General features: G+C 46.2%; 9 protein-coding genes across 14 annotated transcripts; 6 read left to right on the top strand and 3 right to left on the bottom strand.

The window, feature by feature from the left end:
- The first annotated feature begins 2,339 nt into the window (after positions 1-2,339).
- LOC6555260 (farnesol dehydrogenase) lies at positions 2,340-6,388 on the top strand. Its single transcript, XM_001982265.3, has 5 exons — positions 2,340-2,563; positions 2,622-2,787; positions 2,840-2,966; positions 5,879-6,014; positions 6,133-6,388. The coding sequence occupies exons 1-5, from the start codon at positions 2,423-2,425 to the stop codon at positions 6,307-6,309; spliced, it is 747 nt and encodes a 248-aa protein (XP_001982301.1). The 5' UTR covers positions 2,340-2,422; the 3' UTR covers positions 6,310-6,388.
- A 461-nt stretch (positions 6,389-6,849) lies between these two features.
- Positions 6,850-10,882, top strand: LOC6555259 (GTP-binding protein SAR1b). 3 transcript variants are annotated; one of them, XM_026976198.1, is made up of 6 exons: positions 6,850-6,935; positions 7,725-7,866; positions 8,465-8,584; positions 8,656-8,721; positions 9,621-9,856; positions 9,950-10,882. In XM_026976198.1, exons 2-6 carry the CDS (start codon positions 7,824-7,826, stop codon positions 10,064-10,066), a joined length of 582 nt encoding a protein of 193 aa, XP_026831999.1. In that variant the 5' UTR covers positions 6,850-6,935; positions 7,725-7,823; the 3' UTR covers positions 10,067-10,882. The 3 variants fall into 3 exon arrangements, with proteins under 3 accessions (XP_026831999.1, XP_015008837.1, XP_001982300.1); XM_015153351.2 differs by having other exon boundaries at positions 6,850-6,940; XM_001982264.3 differs by having other exon boundaries at positions 6,894-6,989.
- A 60-nt stretch (positions 10,883-10,942) lies between these two features.
- LOC6555258 (bifunctional arginine demethylase and lysyl-hydroxylase PSR) lies at positions 10,943-12,611 on the bottom strand. The gene has a single exon (XM_001982263.3). The coding sequence runs from the start codon at positions 12,458-12,460 to the stop codon at positions 11,243-11,245; it is 1,218 nt and encodes a 405-aa protein (XP_001982299.3). The 5' UTR covers positions 12,461-12,611; the 3' UTR covers positions 10,943-11,242.
- Positions 12,612-12,928: 317 nt separating this feature from the next.
- On the top strand, positions 12,929-13,847 carry LOC26526538 (biogenesis of lysosome-related organelles complex 1 subunit 5). Its single transcript, XM_015153900.2, has 3 exons — positions 12,929-13,006; positions 13,067-13,353; positions 13,420-13,847. Exons 1-3 carry the CDS (start codon positions 12,976-12,978, stop codon positions 13,588-13,590), a joined length of 489 nt encoding a protein of 162 aa, XP_015009386.1. The 5' UTR covers positions 12,929-12,975; the 3' UTR covers positions 13,591-13,847.
- LOC6555257 (transmembrane protein 199) lies at positions 12,957-14,642 on the top strand. The gene is made up of 4 exons (XM_001982262.2): positions 12,957-13,006; positions 13,067-13,353; positions 13,420-14,193; positions 14,255-14,642. Exons 3-4 carry the CDS (start codon positions 13,596-13,598, stop codon positions 14,572-14,574), a joined length of 918 nt encoding a protein of 305 aa, XP_001982298.2. The 5' UTR covers positions 12,957-13,006; positions 13,067-13,353; positions 13,420-13,595; the 3' UTR covers positions 14,575-14,642.
- LOC6555201 (zinc finger protein-like 1 homolog) lies at positions 14,627-16,076 on the bottom strand. The gene is made up of 5 exons (XM_001982261.3): positions 15,779-16,076; positions 15,607-15,718; positions 15,346-15,539; positions 15,092-15,290; positions 14,627-15,018 (listed from the first exon to the last, which is right to left on the bottom strand). Exons 1-5 carry the CDS (start codon positions 15,878-15,880, stop codon positions 14,729-14,731), a joined length of 897 nt encoding a protein of 298 aa, XP_001982297.1. The 5' UTR covers positions 15,881-16,076; the 3' UTR covers positions 14,627-14,728.
- Positions 16,077-16,160: 84 nt separating this feature from the next.
- Positions 16,161-17,343, bottom strand: LOC6555200 (probable DNA-directed RNA polymerase III subunit RPC6). Of its 3 annotated transcripts, none has more exons than XM_015153866.1 (3): positions 17,283-17,343; positions 16,827-17,223; positions 16,161-16,768 (listed from the first exon to the last, which is right to left on the bottom strand). In XM_015153866.1, exons 2-3 carry the CDS (start codon positions 17,217-17,219, stop codon positions 16,280-16,282), a joined length of 882 nt encoding a protein of 293 aa, XP_015009352.1. In that variant the 5' UTR covers positions 17,220-17,223; positions 17,283-17,343; the 3' UTR covers positions 16,161-16,279. The 3 variants fall into 3 exon arrangements, with proteins under 3 accessions (XP_015009352.1, XP_026831997.1, XP_026831998.1); XM_026976196.1 differs by having other exon boundaries at positions 16,827-17,230; positions 17,283-17,342; XM_026976197.1 differs by having other exon boundaries at positions 16,252-16,768; positions 16,827-17,219; positions 17,283-17,334.
- Positions 17,344-17,773: 430 nt separating this feature from the next.
- LOC6555199 (pyruvate kinase) lies at positions 17,774-22,978 on the top strand. Of its 2 annotated transcripts, none has more exons than XM_015153352.2 (4): positions 17,774-17,935; positions 21,005-22,394; positions 22,458-22,614; positions 22,699-22,978. In XM_015153352.2, exons 2-4 carry the CDS (start codon positions 21,026-21,028, stop codon positions 22,709-22,711), a joined length of 1,539 nt encoding a protein of 512 aa, XP_015008838.1. In that variant the 5' UTR covers positions 17,774-17,935; positions 21,005-21,025; the 3' UTR covers positions 22,712-22,978. The 2 variants fall into 2 exon arrangements, with proteins under 2 accessions (XP_015008838.1, XP_001982295.1); XM_001982259.3 differs by lacking the exon at positions 17,774-17,935 and adding an exon at positions 19,517-19,802.
- Positions 22,979-23,127: 149 nt separating this feature from the next.
- Positions 23,128-25,759, top strand: LOC6555198 (pyruvate kinase). Its single transcript, XM_001982258.3, has 2 exons — positions 23,128-23,244; positions 23,297-25,759. Exon 2 carries the CDS (start codon positions 23,468-23,470, stop codon positions 25,649-25,651), a length of 2,184 nt encoding a protein of 727 aa, XP_001982294.1. The 5' UTR covers positions 23,128-23,244; positions 23,297-23,467; the 3' UTR covers positions 25,652-25,759.
- The last annotated feature ends 456 nt before the right edge of the window (positions 25,760-26,215 follow it).

The following is a 26,215-nucleotide window of genomic DNA, read 5'->3' as shown; positions in this document are numbered from 1 at the left end:
CCATGAAAAATGCATATTTGGGTTTAACCGAAAAATAAACAAGGCCAGAGGGCGGGGGCTGGTGCTCCAAGGGGGCGTGGGAGGTCAGGCTACACATGTTTTGCAGGGAAAACTCTTTTCCACACCCCAACATCGTTCGTTGCTTTTTTGCATGCCACGGGGCGCTGAGCCGAAAAGTATGCAACAATAAATTCTGCCACGACGGGAGCTTTTCATTTATTTGAAACAGCTCCCGGAAAACCGCCTCCTCGCACTCCATTTTAGCACCGAACTACTCTGTACAAGTGGGCCAAAAAAGGAAATCAAATCGGGTAAGCTGTTGCCAAACTAAAACAGTCTGTGCAATTTTCTATCAATTTTCATTGGCGTTATCACAAGCAACACTTTCAAAAAAGATCCAAGTTAATATTGAGCTTAGGAAAAATTGCCGAGATATTTTTGTATACTTCTTAAAACTTCCTATAGATCTTGATTTCTTCAGATAAAGTATTATTTCTAAATGATTTATACAAAGAAATGAGGAATGCGAAAACAGAGTGCACTGTTTTTCAAGTGCAGAAAGGGCACTTGAAGTGGCAGGAAAGTATTTGCATTGTACTTTTGGATGCAGTCCGAATCGCCAGGCACTTTGATGACCCCACTGCCAAGACTGCAGCATCTCGTTGTGGCCACTTTCGGTTTATGGCCCATAAATTCCGTCGCCTTGCCGGGCTTTTTCCCCAGCTGCATTGCAATTGATTTGCATGGCTTTGCCGGCTGTTAGTTAACAGCCAGCACAACTGTACGACATAAATGCTAGGGAATTTATGGCCGGCCAATCGAAACAATTGCCTGACTTCTGGCCGATTGCAGCCATTGAGCCACAAAGGACTCATTCTCCTGCACCTGCATTTTATGGCTGTCAACTGCAACGTATACAAGCTCCTGTCCCCTTCCAAAAATCCAGTCTAAGTGCATTTTTTGGGTGCATCTACAGTTGAGACTGACATGCAAATACTTTCCTTCCACTAGCCGAGATAAAGTTGATTTTTGATTTGCCAGCAGAGTCACTGAGCCATGGCCAAGAAGCCAGCCAAGTGGCATTTCCCCCCAAACCACATCCACTTCCCATTTGACCAAGCTGTTGTTTGGTAATTACAAAAATACGATAAGGCTCCGAGCAGCTCGTTCAACTGGAAAGCGAATTCAAATGGCTGGGCGAATATTCATGGCCTGCTGATGAATCTATCAAAATATAATGGAATACGTTATGCCAGATTATCGATAATGCATATTGTTGTGTTGTTCGATTCGGCGATTGATTGCTGAATGGAATGGTGGCTAATATTTGATAAGCCAAAACGGAATAAGAATTGCATATGAATATTAGGTGAGATGCTGATATCACAGGCTTAAATGTATGAAGCTAGCTACTTTTTAATTTGTAAAGTGTTTTTCGAGGCTTACTAAATTACACAACAATTTCTTAGTAACTACTAAACCAGAGATCATCACAAATTCCTAAATAAATATTTTCGCCTCATTGATAAGCACACAAGTCTAAAACACTTTTATAAATAAAAGACTACACAAATAAGGCTTAAGAGTATACTATGATCCGAGTGCTGGTAAAGAGGTTTCTCACTGTTGCCAAGCCATTTTGCACCCACTCCAAGTGCTCGGTTTTTGTGAATAGAAATATGAAAATAATCCTCAAGTGTCAGCCCGAGAGATTAGTGACAACAAACCAAAGCCGCACAGCGAAATGAGATTTTTCATTTGGTATCAAATATCCGCTAAAACCGACCAGCAAAAACCCAAGCAGACAAAGGAAAATGCATAAAAAAGATAGCTTAAACTAGAAGTGAAATGCAAACGAGTGCAATGCTCCATGAATAGGAAAGGAAAGGGAAAAGCGGAGGCTGAGCCACAAAGTGCAACTAGGCAAATGCGAACTACAAACTACAGTCGCACAATGCAAGTACGAATGGTACGACAGCCAGTAAATTGCAATCAATTAAATCCGACTTCAGCCAGAGCGACGCGTGCCCCATGATCCAAACTCAATGGAAAAAGACGCTGACGATAAAATGGGGAACACTCTTTTAGAACCGTTAAAGTAAGGCCGCTCCAAAACGCAGAGGTTTTGGACTATAAAATAAGACATGCACACTTAATTTCTAGAGTATCAGGCTATACCAAAATGACTCTGAAAAACCCTAATATATATTACCTATAAGCCCAGCTTTAACTATTAAATAACAGAAGGCAAGACATTTACTGTTTCCATGTAAACTAGACCCACTGTGCTACGGTTGCAGATGTGATAGATGTTGCACTGATCGCCTTCAGCTTCCCACATCAGTCGTCACTGGCAATCGAAGCCATAAGGTTATCATTGCTTAAGCTACATACTGTCTTTCAGATTTAACTCATCCTGATCATGGAAAATACCTTCTACTGGCGCAACAAGGTGGCCGTGGTCACTGGAGCCTCCGTGGGAATTGGAGCTACCACAGCCATAGAATTGGCCAATGCCGGAATGGTGGTCGTGGGCCTAGCTCGTCGCGTGGAACTCATTGAGGTGCAGAGCAAGCAACTCATATACAGCCATATAGTAACTTTTTGGGGACTTCAAACAGGCACTCAGGGATCAAGTGACCGGCGAGGGAAAGATCTTGGCCAGGCAATGTGACCTTAATGATGAAGAGCAGTTGACCAGCGCCTTTAGCTGGATTCGTGAAAAATTCCAGGCCATTCATGTGCTCATCTGCAACGCTGGCATCCTGAAGGCCAACTTCCTGAGCGGTGAGTGCAGCGTGCGAAATCTGAATTTGGGAGACTACATTCCCCACTTCAGAGTCCCCCACCAAGGACATCAAGGAACTGTTTGACACGAATGTGGTGGCCACCGCCAGCTGCCTGCGGGAGGCACTGAAGCACATGGCTGCGGTCAAGGTTCGCGGTCACATTGTGGTCATGAACAGGTGAGTGCCACCCATGTCCAAAAGAATTTAGCGCAGTGAAGGGCATCAGAGCTGGAATGTGCCCCGTTATATGTAAATGATGTACTATATATATTCCCCATTAAGTATTTATCAATATGCATACAATGTTTCTTCTGTGACTTAAATCAGGAATATTGAACAAAACTTGGGTAAGGTTCAATGACCATCTGTATCTTCTTTCTGGCTGCAGCACTTTGACAGCTCGACTTAATGTGCCTTAATTAAAGCCAATTTCGTAGAAAGTGTTGGCAGCCAACTAAAAGGAGAGAGCCATCAATTGAAAGCTATACTTGAAAGGATTGTCTATTGACTCGAGACAATTAGATAGAGCTACAAAATTAGCACAACTGCAAACACACACAGAGGCACAATTGGCTGTTGGGGGTAATTGTTATCATTTCGGGAGCGCTGTTTACCCAGCTGAAATAGGAAAATTGGGCTTAAATCGAAATTAGTGCAGAGCCGGACAAAGGCAGTGTGCATACGGTGATGGAGTTGGAGGTAAATCATTTTCGTACATATTTGCTTTATAGTTTTGCTTGTGCTGGGCAAACAACTGACCAAAAGCTGCTGCCTTGAGTGGCAAAATATTTGCCAAATTATGTCCTGTAGGCTCGATGGTGTTGGGTGCTGCATGGTGGGTGGTTAGTGGGTGACTAGTGGGTGGCTCAAGGGCGGGCTTAGACGGTGGGGCTCAGCCGATCGGGGCTTAATGAAAGTGCAAACAATGCAGGCGGTCAGTCAATAGCCGTGTTGTTCAGAGCTGGTCAGCTCAATGCATTTTGCATGCGAAAGGTTTTCGCACAAAGGCGAAGGGTTCGAAGTGGTCGCCGCGTTATTTAAATTAAATTAAAAGCCATGCGGCAAACAAACAAGCACAACGGCACCAACACTTATTGATATTTAAATGCTGAGCGCGGTGGGGGCACGCATCGTGTTTTTGCGGTGCGGGTGGTGCATTAAAAGCTTTGCATGGCCAATGTGTTTGCCCCGAACAACAGCAACAACAACTCAATTATTCAACATAATTAAGTATTTTGCATTAAGCCGAATGCGTATTGCATTTGCATTTGCATTTTGCATTCCTCCATTGGCAGTCGTCGATGTGATTTTTATTATTCCATGGAATCCAATGCGTACCGCATTTAAAATCAAAAATTTTGCGCATTAAGCCGCATGTTTGATTTGCGCTATGGCTTTAATTTCAAATTGCATTGATTTAATTTTAATGAAATTTACTTGAGTGCATACGCACACCCACCCACAACCAGATAGCAATTATTGCCCATGAGCAAAAGGCAAAATTGAATAATTGCGTATACGCACAGTGGGTGGGCAGTGTCTGTGTGTGTTTGCGTTTTTCATGGCTGTAAAATCAGTCAGCATGCGGAAATGTTAAGGCAAATTCAACAAAGCCAACGTCAATCTTATTTATTGATTGGCTTTTAGTTTATGCAAAGATCGCAATTCGATTCGAGCAGAAATCTGTGTGCGCAAAATAGATTGCAAGCACAAAATGGGATTAAACTGATATCCTAAATGAATTTGGTGACGCTTTATTTTGTTAAAAGAAAAAAGCTTAAATGTTTACTTAACTATTTTGAAATAGAGATTTTGGTCAGCTTTGTAGTTCTTTTATTAAGCTGTGTAAGAACATGACATGAAGCCTACTCCATGGGAAAACCCTTACAAACCATTTCAACATGCCATTAAGTTACCTCCACATTCCCACCACTTTTAACCACGCAATCGGAAAGTGCATCATCGAAGTGCATTAAAGACACACCGTAAATACGCATTTCCCGGAATTTTCATACGCATTTTTCCGCCATAATGAGCAGCGGACACAAGCGTATTGTCCGCAATCGAATACAATTGAGCAATGCGGACATTCAAGGAAAGCGGGTAGGTGGGAAAGGGCAGTGAAAACTGCGACTTCGAACCTCGCAAACGTTAATTAATGAGAAAATGTATTTATTTGGCGGCGTTGCGAGGCAAAGACAATCCCGTCCTGGAAACGTAGCCGAGGCGTTGCTAATGAGCATGTGACGTTTCGGGGGGCGTGTGTGTGTCTAGGGGCGTGGCAGGTGGGCCAGGTGGGCTGGGTTGGGCGGTCGTTCATATGCATTTCGCTTAATGTCAGTGCAATAATATTAAGACTTAATTAATTAAAAACTGCGAGAGTATGCCGGCCGCCCAGCATCTGCAGCAACGTTGGCAATTGTTTGCATTTAATGCCCCAGGCTCAGAGCCATAAGTACCACCCCATGCTCCTCTAAATGCACCAGAAAAAACGCACAACTGCTTCACTGAATGCCTACATAAAAATATATATTCAATTTAAATAACTATCGTGGCTGAAATGTGCAAACTATAGGTATTAGGTATTATATTCCATTCTAGATTTCATCAAAATATTTTTGCAGAAGTTTTCAAGTATTTTCGTCAAGTGCGGTGGTAAAATTAAAAGAAGTTTACGCAATGTTTGCATAAAATGCACAGCGACATATGCAGGCAGGTGAATGCAGAAAACTGTGAACTGAAAACGGACATTGGTGGACATCCACGCATCGGCATCCGCACACATTCTTTGAGGCATGCAAAGTGGGTTTTCCGTGGGCGGTGGAAACTCCGTAGGTCCCGTCAGCTGCTGACCGTCATTTCCCGTAGGTGTTCGACGGCGACTTGTTTTTTGTTGCCGTTTTAAGTGCTTGAAATCCGTTGTGTTGACTTTATTTACTCACGCACACCCGCCGTTTGTGACCCCACTCTGTCTTTATTTTCCATCCCCGCCATACCGCCACACCGCCATATCTTGCCATGCGGACGGTGCACCTCTTGCTGCTGCTCCTGCTCCTCCGGACATGTGTACGGACAACATTTGACAACAGCGTGCTTGGCCATCGGATTCCGGAAGTGCCGGTGCCCTTATTCAGCGTTTATCCGGCCACGAAGCATGCAATTACGGCCCTCTGCCAAACGGTGCGCCAGGAAATACATTTTCTCAAATTAAATATTAAATTAACGGTAAGTTAAATGCAGTGCATACATGCCGCCTCATCCTCCATCTTAATCCGCGGGAAATGCGGCAAACATGACGCGTCTGGTCATTGGTAACCCTTACCATTTTTATCATCCACTGCAGAGCATTTGCCCGGGCATGGTGGACACGGATTTCCTTAGTGTTTACTCGCAGGCGGTGGCCGAGCTGCCCAAGCTGCAGGCAAGGGATGTGGCCAAGGCGGTGCTGTATGCGCTGAGCACTCCTGATGGCGTCCAGGTGGAGGACATCATCCTGCAGCAGATGCGGAAGGTCGATTGAAGTTCAACTTTAGTACTTCCTTCATAAATAACGTTAGAACATTTGTACATGTTCTGAAATTGGAGAACCAAAATATACATTTTCTTATACATTTATATTAAACTTTTATAATGGTAATATAAAGCAAGCAATTGATAATTGAATTTGTACATTGTTGCTTACATGCTATTTCTAAGTAGTTATGGCATAATTTAGGATATTTTCATATACTTCTATATTATATTGCGATCCACTAAAAACTTTAACAATGTTTTTATATTCTCTAAGATGTTCATTCTTACAATAATAAAACATTAAATGCAGCAAAATAATTTTGGCAACATTATGAATAAATCTAAAATAAAACATTTAAATTTAAATTACCCGCGCTTGCAGTGGAGATGCCACCTGCGGTAGGGCTACCAGACTGAATAAAAAGACCAGGGCTGAACAGGTTTATTTAGCGAATACACAAACCATTATTGAAAGTGTGCCCAGATTCTAGCAAAGTTACCCACCAAAATATCGATAACTTCTGCCAGCACCGAAATCGATAGTGCGAAGCAAACATCGATATTTGACAGCTTTAGCTTGTTGGTCACACTGAGGCTTATGATTATAAAAACTGAACTGACTCCAATAAAAACGTGAGGTAGAAAAAGCGAATTAAGTTGATAATTGATACACACAGCAGCCGCACGGTAACCAGCTGCCAATACCGATCTAAACGCGCGACAACAACAGCAAGGGCTGACGCAAAAGCCGCCATCAAAGGCAAGCTGCCCATTTCTGCAGCGGGCCCTGAAATTCCGAAATGCGTCCACGTAGTGCAAATTCCGAATCCCAATTCGATTCCGAATCGGATGTCTGGGCTTCTTTCACGCCTTTTTCGAGGGTGCGGCAGAGATCGGGGCGAACCTGCCGTCCAAAGTGTGATTACGAAATGTGCTCCAAATGCGAAATGATATTATAAAGTATAATATAATGCGTGTTACCACGTAGTTGCACACAGACAGGCACATCGCACACACACTCGCACATCCAGTGGCACACGGAGACACACACAGACAGTGACAGCGTGAGCGAGCGAGAGGGACAGGGATAGAGAAAGAAAGAAAGTGTTGCCCAGTTGACAAAGAACAGGTTTTAACCTAATTAACTGGATATAATAGCCCGAATAATTCGCCGCCAGAAGGAAGCGATATCCGCAAGGTCCCCGCCGCTCGAGTGTGTGTGTGCGTGTGCGCGTGAGTGTGTGTATGTGTGTCAAGGTTCCGGAAGTTGAGCCGCCGTAGAATTGACTTCCTATCCGCCAAGCCGCTGTTGCTTTTGCTGTTGTTTCGCTGCCTTTGTTGTTTTTGTTTGGCTGGACATTGAACTTGATTCGAAATGCGCACTAACCCATTATCCATGCATATATCTTTTCGATCCGGCAGCCGTCTAGCCCAGCAGCTCTCTTCCCCCCACAAAACACACACACAAGCCGCTTTTTGGAGCCACTCACCCGCAACCGATAGCCACAAGAAACCATCAGGATGTTCATCTGGGACTGGTTCACCGGAGTGCTGGGATACCTGGGTAAGCATCGCCGCCAATCTCTGACATTGTGCCTTGGGGCGGCGTTTCTTGAGCGAATGCCAACAAGGCAGCCGCCGCCGAAATGAAACCCAAATTCGACTGCTCTACAGTGGAGGTCACAGAGATAGCTCCACACGTGCGATTATCTAGAAATCTAGAGGTTAAATTGTGTTTTTAGACAAAGGGCTGGCTTGACTTAGAATCACATTCCAGTGGCGTTCTCTATCACAAGTGCGCGTTTAAAGTGCATTGCTATTAAGCATGCATTATATACACTTCAGTGCTTGCCAGCTACTTCAGTCTAAATTCCTTGAGCAAACATAATTTATTCCAGGCCAAACTGCTAGCACATATATGATATTACAAGCGTATTTTTTCCTTAGCTTCATCTGCAATCAGGCTAATAGCAACCGAACACTGGATAGCAAAGCCAATAGTTAGCCCGAAGTCTCAGAGCTATTGTCTTGACCTCCAATGTATATTTGGCTGTCTGTGGCTGCGCAAACACAAGTGATCCGTCGCTGGTGTTAGTTTAGCTGCGTATATTAATTGGTGACGCTTGAGTCAAAGGCTATTCAACACACACTCATCGTTTCAGGTCTGTGGAAAAAGTCTGGCAAATTATTGTTCCTGGGCCTGGATAATGCTGGCAAAACCACACTCTTGCATATGCTCAAAGATGATAAGCTGGCGCAGCACGTGCCCACACTGCATCCAAGTGAGTCTACTCCGCCTCTCGGGCAGAAGTCGTTGTGTAACTTTAACCATCTAACCAACTATCGCTTGCAGCATCCGAGGAGCTGTCCATCGGCAACATGCGCTTCACTACATTCGACTTGGGTGGCCACACTCAGGGTAAGTGCCCAATCCTCACCAGAGCTCAGGGGAATGTGCATCCAAATCGTTGCTATTTTCCGTACGTGTCAAAGACCAAATATAGACCAGTATGCAAATATCGCAGGGCGAAGCAAGCAAATCCGCCAGATTCACGACAATCAGCATGAAATATAGCTCATCAGGTCACCCATACAGCCAGTGGCTCTTACACCCGTAGCATTTGTTGCGTTCAATCAGCGCCACACACTCGAATGCCCATCGAAGCAATGGCACTACAGTGGTCACAGCCAGTTCATCCTCGGATCTCAAAATTGTGATTAGTACGCCCTCAGAATACTAGAAAATGTAACCCATTGCATAGAGTCACTTATAAGTTTGGCATACCCTCAGAGTCTTTTTAATTGCCAAAATATATGTGAAATAATACTATCTCCCTACCCACTGTGCACATATAGGCGATATATTTATTATTAATATTACGAAGGCAAACATTCTCTATGTAGACAAAAAAGCACATCAGTGTGCACACAAGCAGTTGATTTATTTGTATACGTTTGAACATTAGGAAAAGTGGTCAAACATCGTGAAATGCTTGTAGGGGCCAATTGTTTTGATAAAGAAGCTCTAGCACTTCACTGTAAGTGCAGGTCGTCATCGTGACGATCGTTTTTGCTTCGGAACTAGGTATACTGAGGCAGAGAAGTTCAGCGGCAGAAAGATATCACATTCGTGCCTGATATCAGTGACTAGCGCTTTGATATTCTAGCGATGTTATATAAGTTACAGATAAATTACAGATCTTGATTAAAAATAAAAGTCTGAGGACTAAACCAGTTTGAAGCAGAGCTCTTTCCTTGTGTGATAACCGCTGCTGTTGTATTGCTTCTCATATTTATGGCCCATGTTCACTTTTGCAGCACGACGCGTCTGGAAGGACTACTTCCCCGCTGTGGATGCCATCGTTTTCCTAATAGACGCCTGGGATCGTGGCCGCTTCCAGGAGAGCAAAAACGAGCTGGATTCGCTGCTCACGGATGAGGCGCTGTCCAACTGCCCCGTGCTCATATTGGGCAACAAAATCGATAAGCCCGGCGCGGCCAGCGAGGATGAGCTGAGAAACGTGTTTGGACTGTATCAGCTAACAACCGGCAAGGTGAGTCAACCCAAGCCAAGTCAAGCCCAGCCCCCCTTCCTCCTGCTGGCCATTTAACTAGGTGTACATAAATGATATCCGTTTGGTTTTCAGGGCAAAGTTGCACGCACCGATTTGCCCGGCCGTCCTCTGGAATTGTTCATGTGCTCCGTGCTGAAGCGACAGGGCTACGGCGAGGGTTTCCGTTGGTTAGCGCAGTATATCGATTAAGTCAGAATTAGCAACCACCACCACCACCAGCACCATATTTCAAGAACACCACTCCAACACTCAAGAGTCAAACCGAAAACTTGGCTACTAAATTTCCAAACAAAAATTCGACCACTGAAACAGAACCGAAGGGATATGAACCCAGCCGAATTCAAACCGTCAGACCTTAAGCAAAACGAAGCTGCGTGCGCAATTTCTAATTTATACAAAACAAATATTTCATAATAATAAAAGCGAGAAACCATACAAAGTACATCTGTAATTAAACGACGCCGTTTAATCCAGCCACACACAAGCGCGGGGAAAAACCACAAGACAAGAGAACACAAAACAACACAACATGAAAGTGCAAACAACTTTTCTATCTGGAACATCGGGATAAATTGTAAGGAGCTGAAGGATGCGAGGAGGGCGCAAGGGAAACTTTTAATAATAATTATGAATAACAAATTATAGCAAATTAAAGGTGATTTATTTAAGAGCATGTGCTTTCAACGACGCTGTTCCGTGAATAAACTAGCTACCTACCTTGATTTCAAGTTTATGAATTGTACATGTCGCTATTGATTTCCTTCATAGTTTACTTTGGCCACCCATTATATACAGCCTATTAAGTTCGATTTCGCGTGATCTACGCGTTTCAACCTCCGATAATGGTACACTTTAGTTTAGCTAAAATTTTTAAGTTGCATGTCATCGATGTACTTTGTTTCATTTTACACAATACGAAAGGGAAAGCAATTATATAAAATCGCATTTTTGTTTGCAAACCGAATTCTAAATAAAACGGAGAAAAGTAATTTTGTAAAATACGAATTGGTGACTGTTGTTTTGCATTGGGTTGACAGTGCTCAGCTTAAATGAAACCCGGCGACGTACAAATATATTGGATTTATTTATTTTGCATTTAGGGTTTACGCTAATGAGTCACGATCAGAGCATCTATTGAAATCAGGGAGCAGGCTTCCATTGGGGGCGAGCACGGGATCAAAGAGCTGCAAACATGCTGGTCTAAGTAGAAAAATATTACAAAACTCTGATGCGGCCAGACTGCAGAGGATTACGATTAGGACCTCAATGCTAACTGCGCCGGCAGCGGGGCAGTCGTCTCAGCAGCATCAGTTGGCGCTGAAAGAGGCGCATGAGCAAGCCCTTGCGCTTGGCCCGCTCCCTGCATCAGGAACGCGAGGATCCGCCCATAGAAGCGGACCCCGCGCCAGCCATGCGTCGCTTCTTTTTCTTCTTGGCCGTTAGACTCTCCTGACCGCTGTCCGTGTTGGAATCGCCGCCATCGTCGCTCTCCTCCTCCGACGACGAGGAACTGCTCGACGAGGAGGAGCTTGAGTTGCTGGAGCTGTCCGACGCGAAGCCGGTGCTCTCGTTCAGGTTAATACTATCGGCGATCTGGGCCAGCTCCGGTCGCTGGTCACGCAGCACGCGCAGCCACTTTCGGGACAACTTTGGCCGCCCGCGAACAGTCTTGTGCCAGACGCAGGGAAAGTTCGTCTGCGAACTGAAGTTCTGGGTGATGGCAATGGTGTCGTCCAGGTTGAGCACCACGTGCCACCAGCCGCCGGGCACGAATACTGTCTCGTCTTCTGCCTGAAGCACTTCGATGGGGCGGTACTGCTCGGGCCAACTAGGCAGCTGGGTGCGCGGATATATGGTGCTAAACCAGGTGATGGCTTCGTCCCGTTGCTTGCCACCCATGGCACTGGTGACCTTAAGCAGCTCCTTGGGCGTTTGGGTGGGGAACAGGCACCAGCGCTTGTGGCCGCGGATCAGCGTGTTCCAGGCACTCGTGCCCAGTGGGTCAATGTGGATGCCGGTGCCGGAGCGAGCCGGTCCCATGACAAACCAGCGGTAAGGCGGACGACGATTCTCACCGCAGTACTGAAAGAGGTCGTCGCGAAAGTACTTGGGCACCACATAGTCATCCAGGAGCTTGCGCCGGCGATGGTGTTCGCCGAAGCTGCTGTCGAAGATGTACAGCGGACTGTCGTCGCGCGTGCTCTGCATGTACTCCACGTAGTACTTCATCTTCATCTTGACGCTATAGCCCTCGTTGTCCTCGCCGCACTTGAACTTCTGGTTGCGATACTTCTTGGCCAGGCGGGCCAGTGTCCACTTCTCCAGCGCCAGCCAGCCGTCGGTGCAGCCGCGTATGATCACCGGCTTGTAGGGCCGCTCGAAGCGTTCGATGAACTCCGATTCCGGCACCTGCGACTCCTCGATCCGCTCCAGGTTATCGGTGAAGTCCCAAAACGGCTCGAACTTCTCACAATACCGCATGGCCGACCAGGCATTCTCACCGTCCAGTTCCGGGCGAGCCTTGCGCTTCACCTCCCGCGTGCGCTTGCGGGAACGCTTGGGCAGCTTGAATTCCTCGCTCATCCTGCTGAAATTCGTTAATTTTCCACAGCTCCTGGAAATTAAAGCAGCGTGATTGCAGTGTGGCCAGCCGACGACGTTTCGAACATGCTGCCAATGCGACGCTGGGCCCCACCTGGTCACCCAGCTGGTCGACCAGCCGACGAAGCACTGCTTTTCGGGTTTTATCAGTCGTAACGTAAGTCGTTTATCGTAAGTAACGGAACATTTTCGAAGGCTGTCCCGCTACTTGCTAACAGATACCATTGTTAGTTGCGACCGAAATGTATATTTTCATTGAAAGCCAGGGCTGCAAGACTTTAAGGTGACCAGCACTTGCTATCTAAATTCAAAGTTCAAAATAAAAAAAAATGTTGTTTTAACTATCTGAAACTCTCACAAGAAATGCGTAAATAAATAATAAAATGTAATAAAGACTTTAGGGCGAATTATCTCAGTTTGATTATACGATGCGATATATACGATAGAGTGGCGAAGCCCTGGTTCGATGGCATTTCTCATGTGACAGCTGTGGGCGAATGAAAATAATGATAAGCCAAGTCGGACGAGGTGGAGTTTTTGAAAACTATTTGCAAATCGTTGATAACCAGGTGCTCGCTTCTCTTCCAGAGCTCTACAAGGTGCCGCTCCGCATTCTAGACCATCGCGTGTTCGTAAACGGCGAGATCGAGGCTTTTCTCGAGAACTTCGAGGTGCGGCGCAACGACAGCGAGGTGGAGAAACTTTTCCAGGTCACCGAGACAGTGGGATCTCTGAGGTACGATCTCTCCCGGTGCAGTGCAACCGGCAGCGGTAGCGGTAGCGGAACCGAGAACCTCGCCCAACTGGACACGGAAGTCAACCATCTGCTGGACGGGGTCAACGCACTCTTAGCGAAAGCGAAGGTGGAACGAACTGTTAGTGGGTCACCGTAATCTCCGCCTGTTTATCATTGATTAATTGGTCTTCCGTTCGCATTCCAGGCCAGCACCCAGTTGCAGGAAGCGCGACTGGCACGTGAGCAACGCCGGGCGGAGTTCCTAACTAATTTGGAACACGGCTATCGCCGCATCGAGAACTCGTTCGAGGAAAAGGAGGAGGAAATCGCAGAACTCTACTCGGATTTGCAACTGAAACTGAACATTGCCAAGTAGATACTATGCTGAAGTCAACGATTGTGGATACTCGGGTGCGCCTTGTGCCGTCGAAGAAGCTGTTTGATTTTCTGGACGCCCAAAAGGAGCACTTCCAGGAGGTGCCCGAAAATGTGGCAAAGATTATGAAACAAAAGGACCACACACTGCCCATCCATATCAAGATAATCAAAGATGTCGGCTTAGTCTACAAACGTCCAAAAATCGATTACGATTTGCTGAAGAAACTTACTGAAAATCTAGCCGACACAACAAAAGAATCCACCAAGGATCAACCGGAACCAGATTCAGAGGTCAAGGATAGTGATGAAGAAGAGTCACCAAAAAAGGTGAAACATTTCTTGTACTTAAGTGACCTGCACTGGCTCTCAAACAAGCTGGCTGAACTGCGCCGTCAGGATCACTGCCAAGTCTTTCTGCATCAGTTGATTGAGTCCTGTGATCTGCTTCTACCCGAAAACGAAATGAAGCCGCGCAATCCTGAGTTAGAAGCCCGCTGTCAACGCCTTCGTGCAGAGCAGCACAATCGGGATTACCTCAAAATGACCAAAAATGTGGATGCCGGCTTAAAGCATTACCCAGAGGACACAATCAGCTATCAGAGTGAGTGGATATAACCAACTTATTAGATGCACCCTTTAAAAACGTTTTTCTTGGCTTCCAGTCAAGAGCCTTAATAAGCAAATCATTGCCGTGGTGCAGTTCATCTTCTCCGTGGCCGCTGGCTTTACGTTCGGCTTCTTTGGCGTCAATTTAATGGTGGGCCCGTTGCCTTTCGGCTTTCGCATTTTGCTGGGTGTTATTGTGGCGCTTATCATAGCCCTGGCTGAGATGTACTTCCTGGCCAAGAAGCTGCACGAGTACGACGAGGTCCTGGACGCTCCCAAACGTAAACCGCAGCCATCGGCCCCGGCTAAGCGAAAGGCGGACACCCCACCCGCCGAGGGACGTTCAGTCCAGACGGTGAAACCCCATGCGGACTAGATAGCTTGGGACTCAGAATCGTTTTGTCGTTGTATTATTTCGCTTTGCAATGTTAGGTTATATAAATATCTGTAAAAGTTTTATTCTTTCGGGATCGGGGACTTGGATATCGATTATATGCTACGTATGCTCGTTTCGACCATGAATGCACACCCTATTCGTAGTGGTTCGGCTGTGGATTAGGGTTATTCCAGCCCTCGTCCACAGCGTCAGATCCTCCACGTCCCAGCCAGGCCATAAGGTAGACGAACAAGACAAAGGCCAAAATACCGGCGGTCACCAGGAACCAAGTGCGACGCCACGGCGGCCTGGAGGAGGGCGCATAGAAACGGCGCGTCCATCGCGAGAACAGTTCCGCAGGAGTGCGGCGCTGGTACTTGTTATCGTCTCTATCTGTCCCACCAATTGGCGACTGACGGGGCAGCAATGGCCTTCGGCTGCTGGCTGTAGGAGAATAAGACGGCAATTGTAATTTGACTTCTCTTGAAAACCAACAAATATGCTAGATTATACGCACCGTAGTCTCCCGCACTTGGGGGATTAAATGCATCCATCAGGAGCACGGAATGTGGACTCACGGCGTCATGGCCATTGGGCTTCGTGCGCTCCCGCTCGCCACCGGAATGGATGTGGTGCACTTTGGTCATGTTGCTGACGGCCGACTGGCTGGCCACCTTGGGCTTGATTGCCTTCAGGCTGTTCTGCTCCTCGGAGAGCTGGGCGAGATTTCGCAATGTAATCGATTAAAAGTTTACTACGTGGAATGCTTACCAGGGCAAGTCCCAGGCCATTCCTGCCCCAGTTAACCTGCGACAGGAAACTCTTGAGAGCATCAGCCACCGGGGAGACCAGGTTGGCGTTGGGAAAGATCTCCACAGTGCAGGCGGGGCACTGGTGACCCCGAGGAGCTGTGTTAGCAGGCAGTGCAGCTTGGCGAGCGTTTAGGCAGTCCCAGTGGAAAACATCTGGAAATGGCAGGATTTTAGGTCAGTGTGTAGTGTCTGGCTTAGCTGAAAGCTGTCAGATCCTTACGGTAGCAGACGAGGCGCACACAATCGCCCTGCTCCAATGTGGTGCCGCACAGAGTGCAGTTGGAGATGTAGTCGCTGTCCCGCAGCCACTGCAGATACGACTGCACAATGCACTGGAAAAGAGTGGATATGGTGTATTCCAAGCATAAAACCAGTTGATGGGAAATCCTTACCTTCGGATGCGACTGAACCATACAGTGTTCGCAAACATTTACTCGGTGCTCAAAGCAAAACTGGTTGGTCACCAGGCGCTTGGGACACTTGCACAAACCCATTTCGTTGAATTCGGGGTTCCTAAGGCGGTGGAGCAATTGCACTTGGCGGCCTTGAGATAGCTATCGCATAATAACGCCACAAATTAAGTTAATTTTTTATTTCGTTTCGCAGCTTTTGTCGGAATTTTCGAGGTGGCATTCACAAATTCAACAGCCACGTATCTGTTACCGCGCTCAGGGCGAATGGCAACCAGCTGACGGATGTGGCAGCAAATATCGTAGCGATGAATAAAAAATACGATATAACAGTTGGGTGTTTGGGATTTTAAAAAACTGTTTAAAATGTTACTTTTTTATTATAACCAACAAAGTTAAGATGTTTGTGCTATAAAAAGCAAACTAAACTAGAAGTTGAATTTTTAATCCTTAAAATAAAATCCATTGTTTTCGAGGTAATCTCTAATCCAACCAATCTCGCATATATTCACAGGTTATAGCAGTTACATCGCCACAATTGGAGCAGTTTTTAATGACGGGACAAATGCCGCAAGGCATCTGCACCAGTCCAGTCGGAGGAAGTGGGGAGTTAACCGCCCGGTAGACGAATGAACCATCCTGTTGACGCACTCGCTCCGCATTGCCGTCATACACCACCGTTTTAAGAATTGTTTCCAGATCGGCCTCCGCCAGATTAACCTTGCTGATGCCCAGGTCCGAGATGAACTTCTGCACCTCGTTGACCGTGCAGCAAGACATCTGCTTGAAGGCCAATGGACCCTCCCGCTTCTTTTCCGCACTGTCGCGTTTCATTTGCAGGAAGCGCAGGCACTGCTGGTTGAGCACATCCACAAACTCCACCTCAAAGTCCTGATCTTGGTACCAGGCGCCGCCCGTAATCGAGAGATCCGGCTCCAGGTTGTACAGCATGTACACCTTCTTTTTGCTGGCCTGCGCGAGAAATATTTGGAATCACATTGAACTGGTAATATAGCATCATGGAACCTACGTTCACCGACTTGACCGCCTTGATAAGCTTCTTAGTTTCCAGGTTCTTAAGGATCTTGTTGAGCTGTATCATATTCAGGTTGGACTTCATGCGTATATCCCGAATCCAGATGCCTTTGTTGCCGCCCTCCTCCACGATGCCGTATACGACCTTTTCCTCATTGTCCGCATCCTTGGGCAGGGCACTCTTCTTTTCCGGGTCCTTGGCTCGGTACACTAACTTTTCACCCTTCTTCAGGATCTCGATCCCGCCCTGCTGCAGTAGTATATTCAAAGCCTCCACCCGCGTGGCCGCCGGCACATCGGGCAGCGCCTTGGTCAAGTCATCGTTGGTGGCTCCTGCTGGGATGCCCTGAACCACCGCCAGCAATAGTTGCGACACCTCAGCGGCCATCTATCTATTTTCTACAATTTTTATTTTAAAATTCAATTAAATCGAGAATAACAACACGCTTACCGTAGAAACCAGAACCAAAACAAACGGTTCCAGGCGAATGGCTAGCGATGCTAAGAAGAAGAAAAATCACTCAAAAACAAAACAAAACTTTAAAAATTTAAATTCGCTATGTTAAAATAATAAGTTTAGGAAGTAAAATAAATACGTTTATCAACTTAGATAAATATAGATGTTAATAACAGAGAAATACAAATATGTCAGGCTATATTTTTCATTTTTATATTCGAAAAATAATTTCAAATGCTTATAGGTGGTGAGGAAGTCGACATATAAATTCAAAAAATTAATTTAAACTTAAACTTAACTTTAAACATAAAAACTTTCTTTAAGGTTGCAAGAAAGAAACATACACAATATGGAGAGTAATTTTATTTAATTTTGGTTTATATTGAGTTTAAGCAATTTTAAGGCATAGGGAGCACCCCAAATAGTATATCGTGAGTTTGGTATATATATACCAAAGGGTATTTACTTTTAAAACGAATGGCTTTTTTAGCCACACTGGTGCCAACTGTTTTTTCGAACAGATCGCCGGACGCACTGTTTCTGATTGGAGTGTTCGCTGCCTGTGCATTTAAATTGAATTAAAATAATTCCAAAACAGGAAGAGCAAATACATCTCTCTGCGAGTTCACCTTTACTGTCCGAAACAGGTAATTATCAGATCTTCTTGGAACGACCTTAACTGAAACATCATCCCATTATAATACGCTAGTAATTTCGCTAACGAATTTGGCGGTGGCAAGATGTGTGTTGTTGCTGTTGTTGATGATGCAAGCAATTTCTCCACATTATGTAGAATTGCGTTTGCCGCCTCACAAAGCACACACACACAAGCACAGCGGCGAATTCAATTCGCACACCCATACAATCTCAAAAGAACCTCGTTAGTGAAATGTGTAAAGGTGAAATAGAAGTCATTCCATGCAGAGCGCGCCTCGAAGTAAAATGACCCACACCACCGCAATCACACCCTATAAAAACAGGCCATAGGGAACAATGCAGCAATAATAATCTCGAAGCGCTGTAAACTTCCACTATCGCAATTGTTTAATTGCCCTGTGACGACGCCGCATTCAGCGACGATGAGTAATTTTGCATACATTTGCTTTGTGCCGGGTTGTCTAAATTATTGTCGAAACTTTGTTGTTGTTTCGGCGTCTCAGTGATAAGCATTTGTTGTTGCGCAGACCCGAGCTTCAAAATGTTAACGGCGCTAACGTCCTTTATTTACAAGTTCAAGGTTAAATGCGGCACATAGTATGTACTACATATTAACTGAAGCCTGGAAAAGCACTTTCACTTTCAGAACTTTTCTCTCGTCGTTTTCCGGCGACAAAAGCTAACGAGCTTTGCACGCTTTCTGCGCGTGTCACTCACGATGAACGAAAGAGAGGGAAGAAGATAAAAGGAAAGTAGATGCTCACGCACTTGCATAATGGCAGTGCGAGCGGGACGGAGCTGTTCTCCGTGGAGGAGATTAGGTTGTCAAGGTCAGCACAGTGGAACTCTACGTGAAAGTGGGACAGTGGGCTCTTTTCCTTGTTGCTGCTTTTCTATATTGCCAGCTGATAAGCGCCGTCTAACAGCTGATGATCGGCTTTTTGTTTACCACGCACACACATGACGACATCACGTGTGCATATGATAACACGTATGTACATACATATGTATGTACAAATTTGCAAAAATTAACGCAATGGATCGTTGAACCTTCTGTGTCGATTGTCGGCCAGCATAGCAACGGAGCTTTGCAATAGATATCTTTGGAGCTTCCGCTCGTTGGATAAACTTTTCGCATCTCCTTAATCGAAGGGAGTATACATACGTGGGTGTTTACACAATGTGGTATCTTAATTCTGCAAGACACTTTACTTATACTTAAATATCGAACGATATTACATATGTACCTCTCCCTTTCCAAATTGATAATATGTTTGTTATTCATTTGTATATTCAGTGTTGTAGATAACTTGGTTGACTGAACAGCTGCCACTCACTGGTCGAGCATACCCTTGAAAGTACCCTTCCTGCTCGCTTTACAGCTTTGTAGCTTCTCGCCAAAGTTGGCTCTTTAGGGGTGGCCTGTTGCGTCCTCCTCTCGCCTCTCTGGGCCCAAACTCTCTCGCCTCTGCGATTGTGCTCTCTTTTTCTTTCGGGCTACCGACATTCTGAGCGCTTTTCGCTGCGGCTCGGGAAATTTCCGCTTGCCAAAAAAATCTGTGCGGCAGTCGAACTTTTTGTCTCGTCCTCGCCGCGTCCAATTTCCATATATATCCCGATTTCCGTCTCAAACTTGATAGATATATTGCCAAAATATTGCACTCGGCTAGCCGCTGCATTGTGTGTGTTGTTGTGCGTGGCGTTGCGTGTGCAGTTGCAAAAAGATATAGTCTATATCGATTGAATCGCCAGGCCGATCTCGATCACAAGTGCGTTTCCCGTTGGTTACATACTGCCCGTTTAGTAGGCAACAAAATGGTGAACGTAACCATCTACGATGAGGCTCCGCAGCTGAAGGTACGCCAATGTCACGGGAATGGAAGCCACCAGAATTGGTCCATAAAGATATATATAATCGTCATAATCTGACTGGCGGGTTGGCCCGATATCAGAGTCATTGGGGGGAGAGCTGGGCAATTATGCAACTGCAGCTAAGAAAATTCTGTCGGTCGCGGTCGACAGAACTGACCTTCGGCGGTGCAGCGCTGCCGGCGTCGAATTCGCTGCACAGGTTTCTTCCGCCTGCTGCTTTCTCTCTGCCACTCTCTCTTCCGTTTCGCCTTTCTCCGGCCCTCTCTTCTGGGACAACTACAACCACCCAAAACCTCCCACTCAAGCACTTCAAGTACTCGCACTTTGTTTACATCAGCGAATTCTGCAGCGACAGATACGCGATTTTCAAGAATTTATACAAACAGTGCGAAGAAATATTCTTATCTTATAAAAAAGCTGACCAGAAAATTATTGCTAATATGTGATGAACAATCGTAAAGGCTTACGAAATGTATATTAACTACGGAGCAGTAACATTTATTCGGTTATCGGGCTATACCATTTTATATATCTAGTTTTATCAATGGCTATTTACACATGCTACTTAATAAAATCAGAATGATAAAATACTGCATCGTTATCATTTTAATTACGATTAAATTGCAAATGCCTGCTCTGTCAGTTCGCAAATGTTTCATGCTCTATAACTAGTATTTCAAACTTTGGTTAAGAAAAACGAATGGGTGACCGAGCATTTGGCTTAAAACGTCGTGTTTGGCTCGTTTGGTTCTATTTATAAGCCGGTGGTAAACATTTAATTTGGTCGATAAACACCGTATCGATTTATGTCTGTTATCATGAGTTTTGCTCGCTTTCACCGCGTTTATGTTGGGGCTCTAAATGTGTTTCATAATCCTTTTGCGATATTTCACCAGGGGATGATTTCAATATCATAAAAGTCGTGGGTTATATATTTTTTAGCTAGAACTTTGTCGATTTTTAAACTGATAGGGTTTCTTGTTGCTAGGGAGTGTCTGCTGATAATTTGAGTTATTTGGAAAGAAAAGGTTTCAGTCAATAAACAAGACTTAAACCGGTTTTTTTTTTTGCAAATGTTGGTAATTAGCGTATTTATTTCTAAATATAACAAGAATTTACACTGTTTATAAATATGAGCAGAAATCGAAATAAACAGAATTAAATATATGTACAACTTAATTTTTCAGCCCAACGAAGTACCGCAAAACATGGCAGCCGGAGCTGATACCCAACTGGAGCACATGTGCCGTCTGCAGTTCGACTCGCCAGTGCCCCATGTGCGTCTGTCCGGAATCGTGTGCACCATCGGACCTGCCTCCAGCAGCGTGGAGATGCTGGAAAAGATGATGGCCACCGGCATGAATGTTGCGCGCATGAACTTCTCTCACGGATCGCACGAGTACCACGCCGCCACCGTGGCCAATGTGCGTCAGGCGGTGAAGAACTACTCGGCCAAGCTGGGCTACGAACATCCCGTGGCCATTGCCCTGGACACCAAGGGACCCGAGATCCGTACCGGTCTGATCGCAGGTAGCGGCACCGCCGAGATTGAGCTGAAGAAGGGCGAGAAGATTAAGCTGACCACCAACAAGGAATTCCTGGAGAAGGGCTCCCTGGAGATTGTGTACGTGGACTACGTGAACATTGTCAATGTGGTGAAGCCCGGCAACCGTGTGTTCGTCGATGACGGCCTTATCTCACTGATTGTGCGCGAGGTGGGCAAGGATACCCTTACCTGCGAGGTGGAGAACGGCGGCTCTCTGGGTTCCCGCAAGGGTGTGAACCTGCCAGGCGTGCCCGTCGATCTGCCCGCTGTCTCCGAGAAGGATAAGAGCGATCTGCTGTTCGGTGTGGAGCAGGAAGTGGACATGATCTTTGCTTCGTTCATCCGTAACGCCGCTGCTTTGACCGAGATCCGCAAGGTTCTTGGCGAGAAGGGCAAGAACATCAAGATCATTTCCAAGATCGAGAACCAGCAGGGTATGCACAACCTGGACGAGATCATCGAGGCCGGTGATGGCATCATGGTGGCCCGTGGAGATCTGGGTATTGAGATTCCCGCCGAGAAGGTGTTCCTCGCCCAGAAGGCCATGATTGCCCGTTGCAACAAGGCTGGCAAGCCTGTGATCTGCGCCACCCAGATGTTGGAGTCCATGGTGAAGAAGCCACGTCCCACTCGCGCTGAGATCTCTGATGTGGCCAACGCCGTGCTCGATGGTGCCGATTGCGTCATGTTGTCTGGTGAGACCGCCAAGGGCGAATACCCGCTGGAGTGCGTCCTGACCATGGCCAAGACCTGCAAGGAGGCCGAGGCTGCCCTCTGGCACCAGAACCTCTTCAACGACTTGGTTCGCGGCGCTGGTACCATCGATGCCCCTCACGCAGCTGCCATCGCTGCCGTTGAGGCTGCCACCAAGGCCAAGGCCTCCGCCATCGTGGTGATCACCACCAGCGGCAAGTCGGCCTTCCAGGTGAGCAAGTACCGCCCACGCTGCCCCATCATCGCGGTCACCCGTTTCGCGCAGACCGCCCGTCAGGCCCATCTCTACCGTGGCCTGGTGCCACTCATCTACAAGGGTAGGTCTTCCGCTCTTCCAAGTCGCAAGTTCTTTAAATTATAACTCTGGTTTTCACTTGCAGAGCCTGCTCTTGATGACTGGCTGAAGGATGTGGACATGCGCGTGCAATTCGGTTTGCAGGTCGGAAAGAAGAACGGCTTCATCAAGACCGGCGACTCCGTCGTGGTGGTCACCGGCTGGAAGCAGGGCTCCGGCTTCACCAACACCATCCGCATTGTGTACGTTTCTATACCAACATCTTGATATTTCTATCTATACAAACATTATGTTGATAATACTAACGCAATTATCTATCTTTTCAGCACCGTCGAATAAACTTTGCTGCTCAGGAAGTACCTGGATGCGTCGAAGCTGCCGTGGGCGTCGCGCTGATTACTGTTAATAACCAAGTTAATTTATTAATTACACAATATTCGGAATATTGGAAACTGCAGGAGGCTGCTGGAACCGCTGTCAGAAGCGCCGAAGGCCGGCCCAGGCCTCAAACAGACACACAAATATAATATACCATTGTTGAATAATATAGATTTCTTCAAAAATTGTAATAAAGTCATCACTGTATTTATGTACGTATGGAAAGAATGTGCAATCTGCCTGTACTTGTGTAGATTTCTGGTAAAAAGTTTGAAAGCGCGAAAGATCCACGTTCAGTTCTTTGTAGGCAATGATTTTATACGTTTTTGACAGGTAACACTATACTTTCAATTTTTGTTTCGGTGTATCAAAATTTATTCAAAATTCATCCATACGCAAGAATCCTTAGCCGAGGGTCCAAAGTGCCCATATGTTCCACTTGCCTGTCAAACCTAAGATATCGCTGCTATGCCAGCAATTGCAAGAAAGAGAAGGTAAGTCGTTGGTAGGTTGGGTGACAGTCATCCGCTAATGAATCCTTTATAGGAACCACCGAAGTTCCGGCTGGACCGTGGACCATTCGCCTCCCAGTTGGATTACCAGTCGCGACTGCAGTTCCAAGCACCTGCCCTAAGTATCCCCCTCAGCAGCATCATATGCACCATTGGACCCTCATCCAACTGCCCAGAAGTGCTCCTAGAGCTCATCCGGGCAGGGATGCGGGTGGTGCGTATGAACTTCTCTCACGGCACTCACGAGTACCACTGCCAGACTATACAGGCGGCTCGTAAGGCCATTGCCATGTACGTGGAGCAAACGGGTCTGCCCAGAACCTTGGCAATTGCACTGGACACCAAGGGTCCGGAGATCCGGACGGGAAAACTGGCCGGTGGCGATGATAGAGCTGAGATAGAGCTAAAGGCCGGAGACAAAGTGACATTGAGCACTAAGAAGGAGCTGGCAGACAAGAGCACTAATGAGAATATCTACGTGGATTATCAGAGATTACCTGAACTGGTCAAACCAGGAAATCGCATCTTTGTAGACGATGGATTGATTGCATTGGTTGTGAAGGAATCAAAGGGAGGGGAAGTGATCTGCCAGGTGGAGAACGGTGGAAAACTGGGCTCCCACAAGGGAATCAATTTGCCAGGTGTTCCCGTGGATCTTCCCAGCGTAACGGAGAAGGATAAGCAGGATCTTAAATTTGGGGCTGAGCAGAAAGTGGACATTATCTTCGCATCGTTCATCCGAGACGCAAATGCTCTGAAAGAAATCCGCCAAGTACTTGGACCGGCGGCGGAGTGTATAAAGATCATCTCTAAGATTGAAAACCAACAAGGTCTGGCTAACATAGACGACATTATCCGTGAATCAGATGGCATAATGGTGGCCCGAGGTGATATGGGCATTGAGATACCCACGGAGGATGTTCCCCTGGCCCAGAAATCGATTGTGGCCAAGTGCAACAAGGTAGGCAAGCCTGTGATCTGTGCCACCCAGATGATGGAGTCGATGACGACCAAGCCGCGACCCACTCGAGCGGAAGCCTCAGATGTGGCCAACGCTATTTTCGATGGGTCCGATGCCGTGATGCTGTCCGGCGAAACGGCCAAGGGAAAGTATCCGGTGGAGTGCGTGCAGTGCATGGCCAGGATCTGTGCCAAGGTCGAAGCAGTTCTGTGGTACGAAAGCCTGCAGAACAGTCTTAAAAGGGAAATCCGAACCAGTGCCGCCGACCACATTTCGGCTGTTACCACGGCGATCGCGGAGGCGGCCACAGTGGGTCAAGCCCGGGCGATTGTGGTGGCCAGTCCGTGCTCCATGGTCGCCCAAATGGTCAGTCACATGAGGCCGCCGTGTCCCATTGTGATGCTCACGGGTAGCCAATCCGAGGCGGCGCAATCTCTGCTCTTTCGAGGCGTCTACCCACTCCTCGTCGAGGAAATGGTTATTGGCAGCTTTAACTTTCGACGCATCATGCAGTCGGGTCTGAAGCTGATGGGCAAGATGGACATCCTGGAGCCGGGTCAGAAGGGATCGGTGGTGCTGGTCAATGCCATGTCGGCGGAAAAGATCACCTTCCGCCTGTTCACCATCCGTCAGCAGACCAAGGAAGAACGGGATCAGGAGGAGCGATGCCGACAACTGGCCCTGGAGCAGATCTGCAAGGAGAGAGCTGAAAAGGAGGCCTGCAGAAAGCTCCAGGAAGCGGAGGAATGTCGGAAGAAAAAAGAGGCAGAAAAATGTAAGCAGTCCGAAGAGAAACCAAAGCCTTGCCCGAAGAATAAATGTCCAAGGCAGGATGATAAAATCTCAAAATGCATGCAAGTGCAAGCGAAGGCTGAGGAAAGAACGTGCAAAGAAGAGTTTGAACAGATGTGCAAGTTTGCTGAAGAGAAAGAGGAAGACGCTGAAAAATGCAGGAAAGCGGAAGAAGAACGACAGAAAGAGGAAGCTGAAAAGTGTAGGAAATTGGAAGAAGAAAGGAAATGCAAGTTGGCTGAAGAGAAGAAAAGAAATGAGGAGGAACTTAAGATAATAGAAGCAGAAGTGGCCAAGCTGGAAGCAGCTGAGAAGGCCAAGCGTTTGAAGGAGGAAGAGGCAAAGAAAGCGGAACTAATGAACTGCAAAAAAATGAATGAAGCGAAAAAGAAGAAGGAACAGGCTGAAAGGTGCAAGAGGGAGCAAAGGGAAAGGGAGCTAGCTGAAATGGAAAACAAATGGAAGCAGGTTGCGGAGAAAAGGAAGAGAAAGAGGGAAGCAGAGATGTGCAGGAAAATTGAGGAGGAAAAAGAGAAAGCCCAGGCAGAATCGGCCGATAAGCTTCTAAAAGCCGTGTGTGAAAAACTAAAGCAATCTCTCTCGGATACTGACAACTCAAAAAAGGGCAAGAAATAGAGTGGAAACTTGTGGCAGATTCATATGGAATTTTTTAGGCTTAAAATGCAATGTTACACACTGAATTCCAAATTAAATAAATTTGATTTTCTTAAAACTTTGAGAAAACTTCAGAAAGCTATTATGAAAAACTATTAACGCTAACAAAACTGAAATGTTTCTGAAAATGCTTAGTGGTCATCAATTTGGTGCCCACCCAAATCACCAACGATTTACAAAGCCCCTCAAATCCAGAATATTCGTGTTATGTCTTTGCAAATATTTCTGCTGTTAATTCCACAAATAATAAGGTTCATATATTTTCTGATTTTTAATTTTCCCGCCCAGCAAACATATGCTCTCGCTATCCAACACTAAGCAAATGAATAGATATATATCGGATATTTGAAAAATAACCTATCGAATCATTAAAACATAATACTAATTTAATGAGTACTGCCAACAATATATAGTCATTATGCCCGTTTACATCTCAGTTGATAATATAAACACGTATACATTGGACATCACATGTAAAAATCATCATCATATTTCATAGAACCAACTTTTCTATATTAATCGTCT

The sequence above is a fragment of the Drosophila erecta genome, unplaced genomic scaffold, assembly GCF_003286155.1.
Source record: "Drosophila erecta strain 14021-0224.00,06,07 unplaced genomic scaffold, DereRS2 tig00000000-arrow-pilon, whole genome shotgun sequence".
NCBI lineage: Eukaryota > Metazoa > Arthropoda > Insecta > Diptera > Drosophilidae > Drosophila > Drosophila erecta.
The sequence above is the reverse complement of the archived record's forward strand: the minus strand, read 5'-3'. Positions and strand labels throughout refer to the sequence as shown.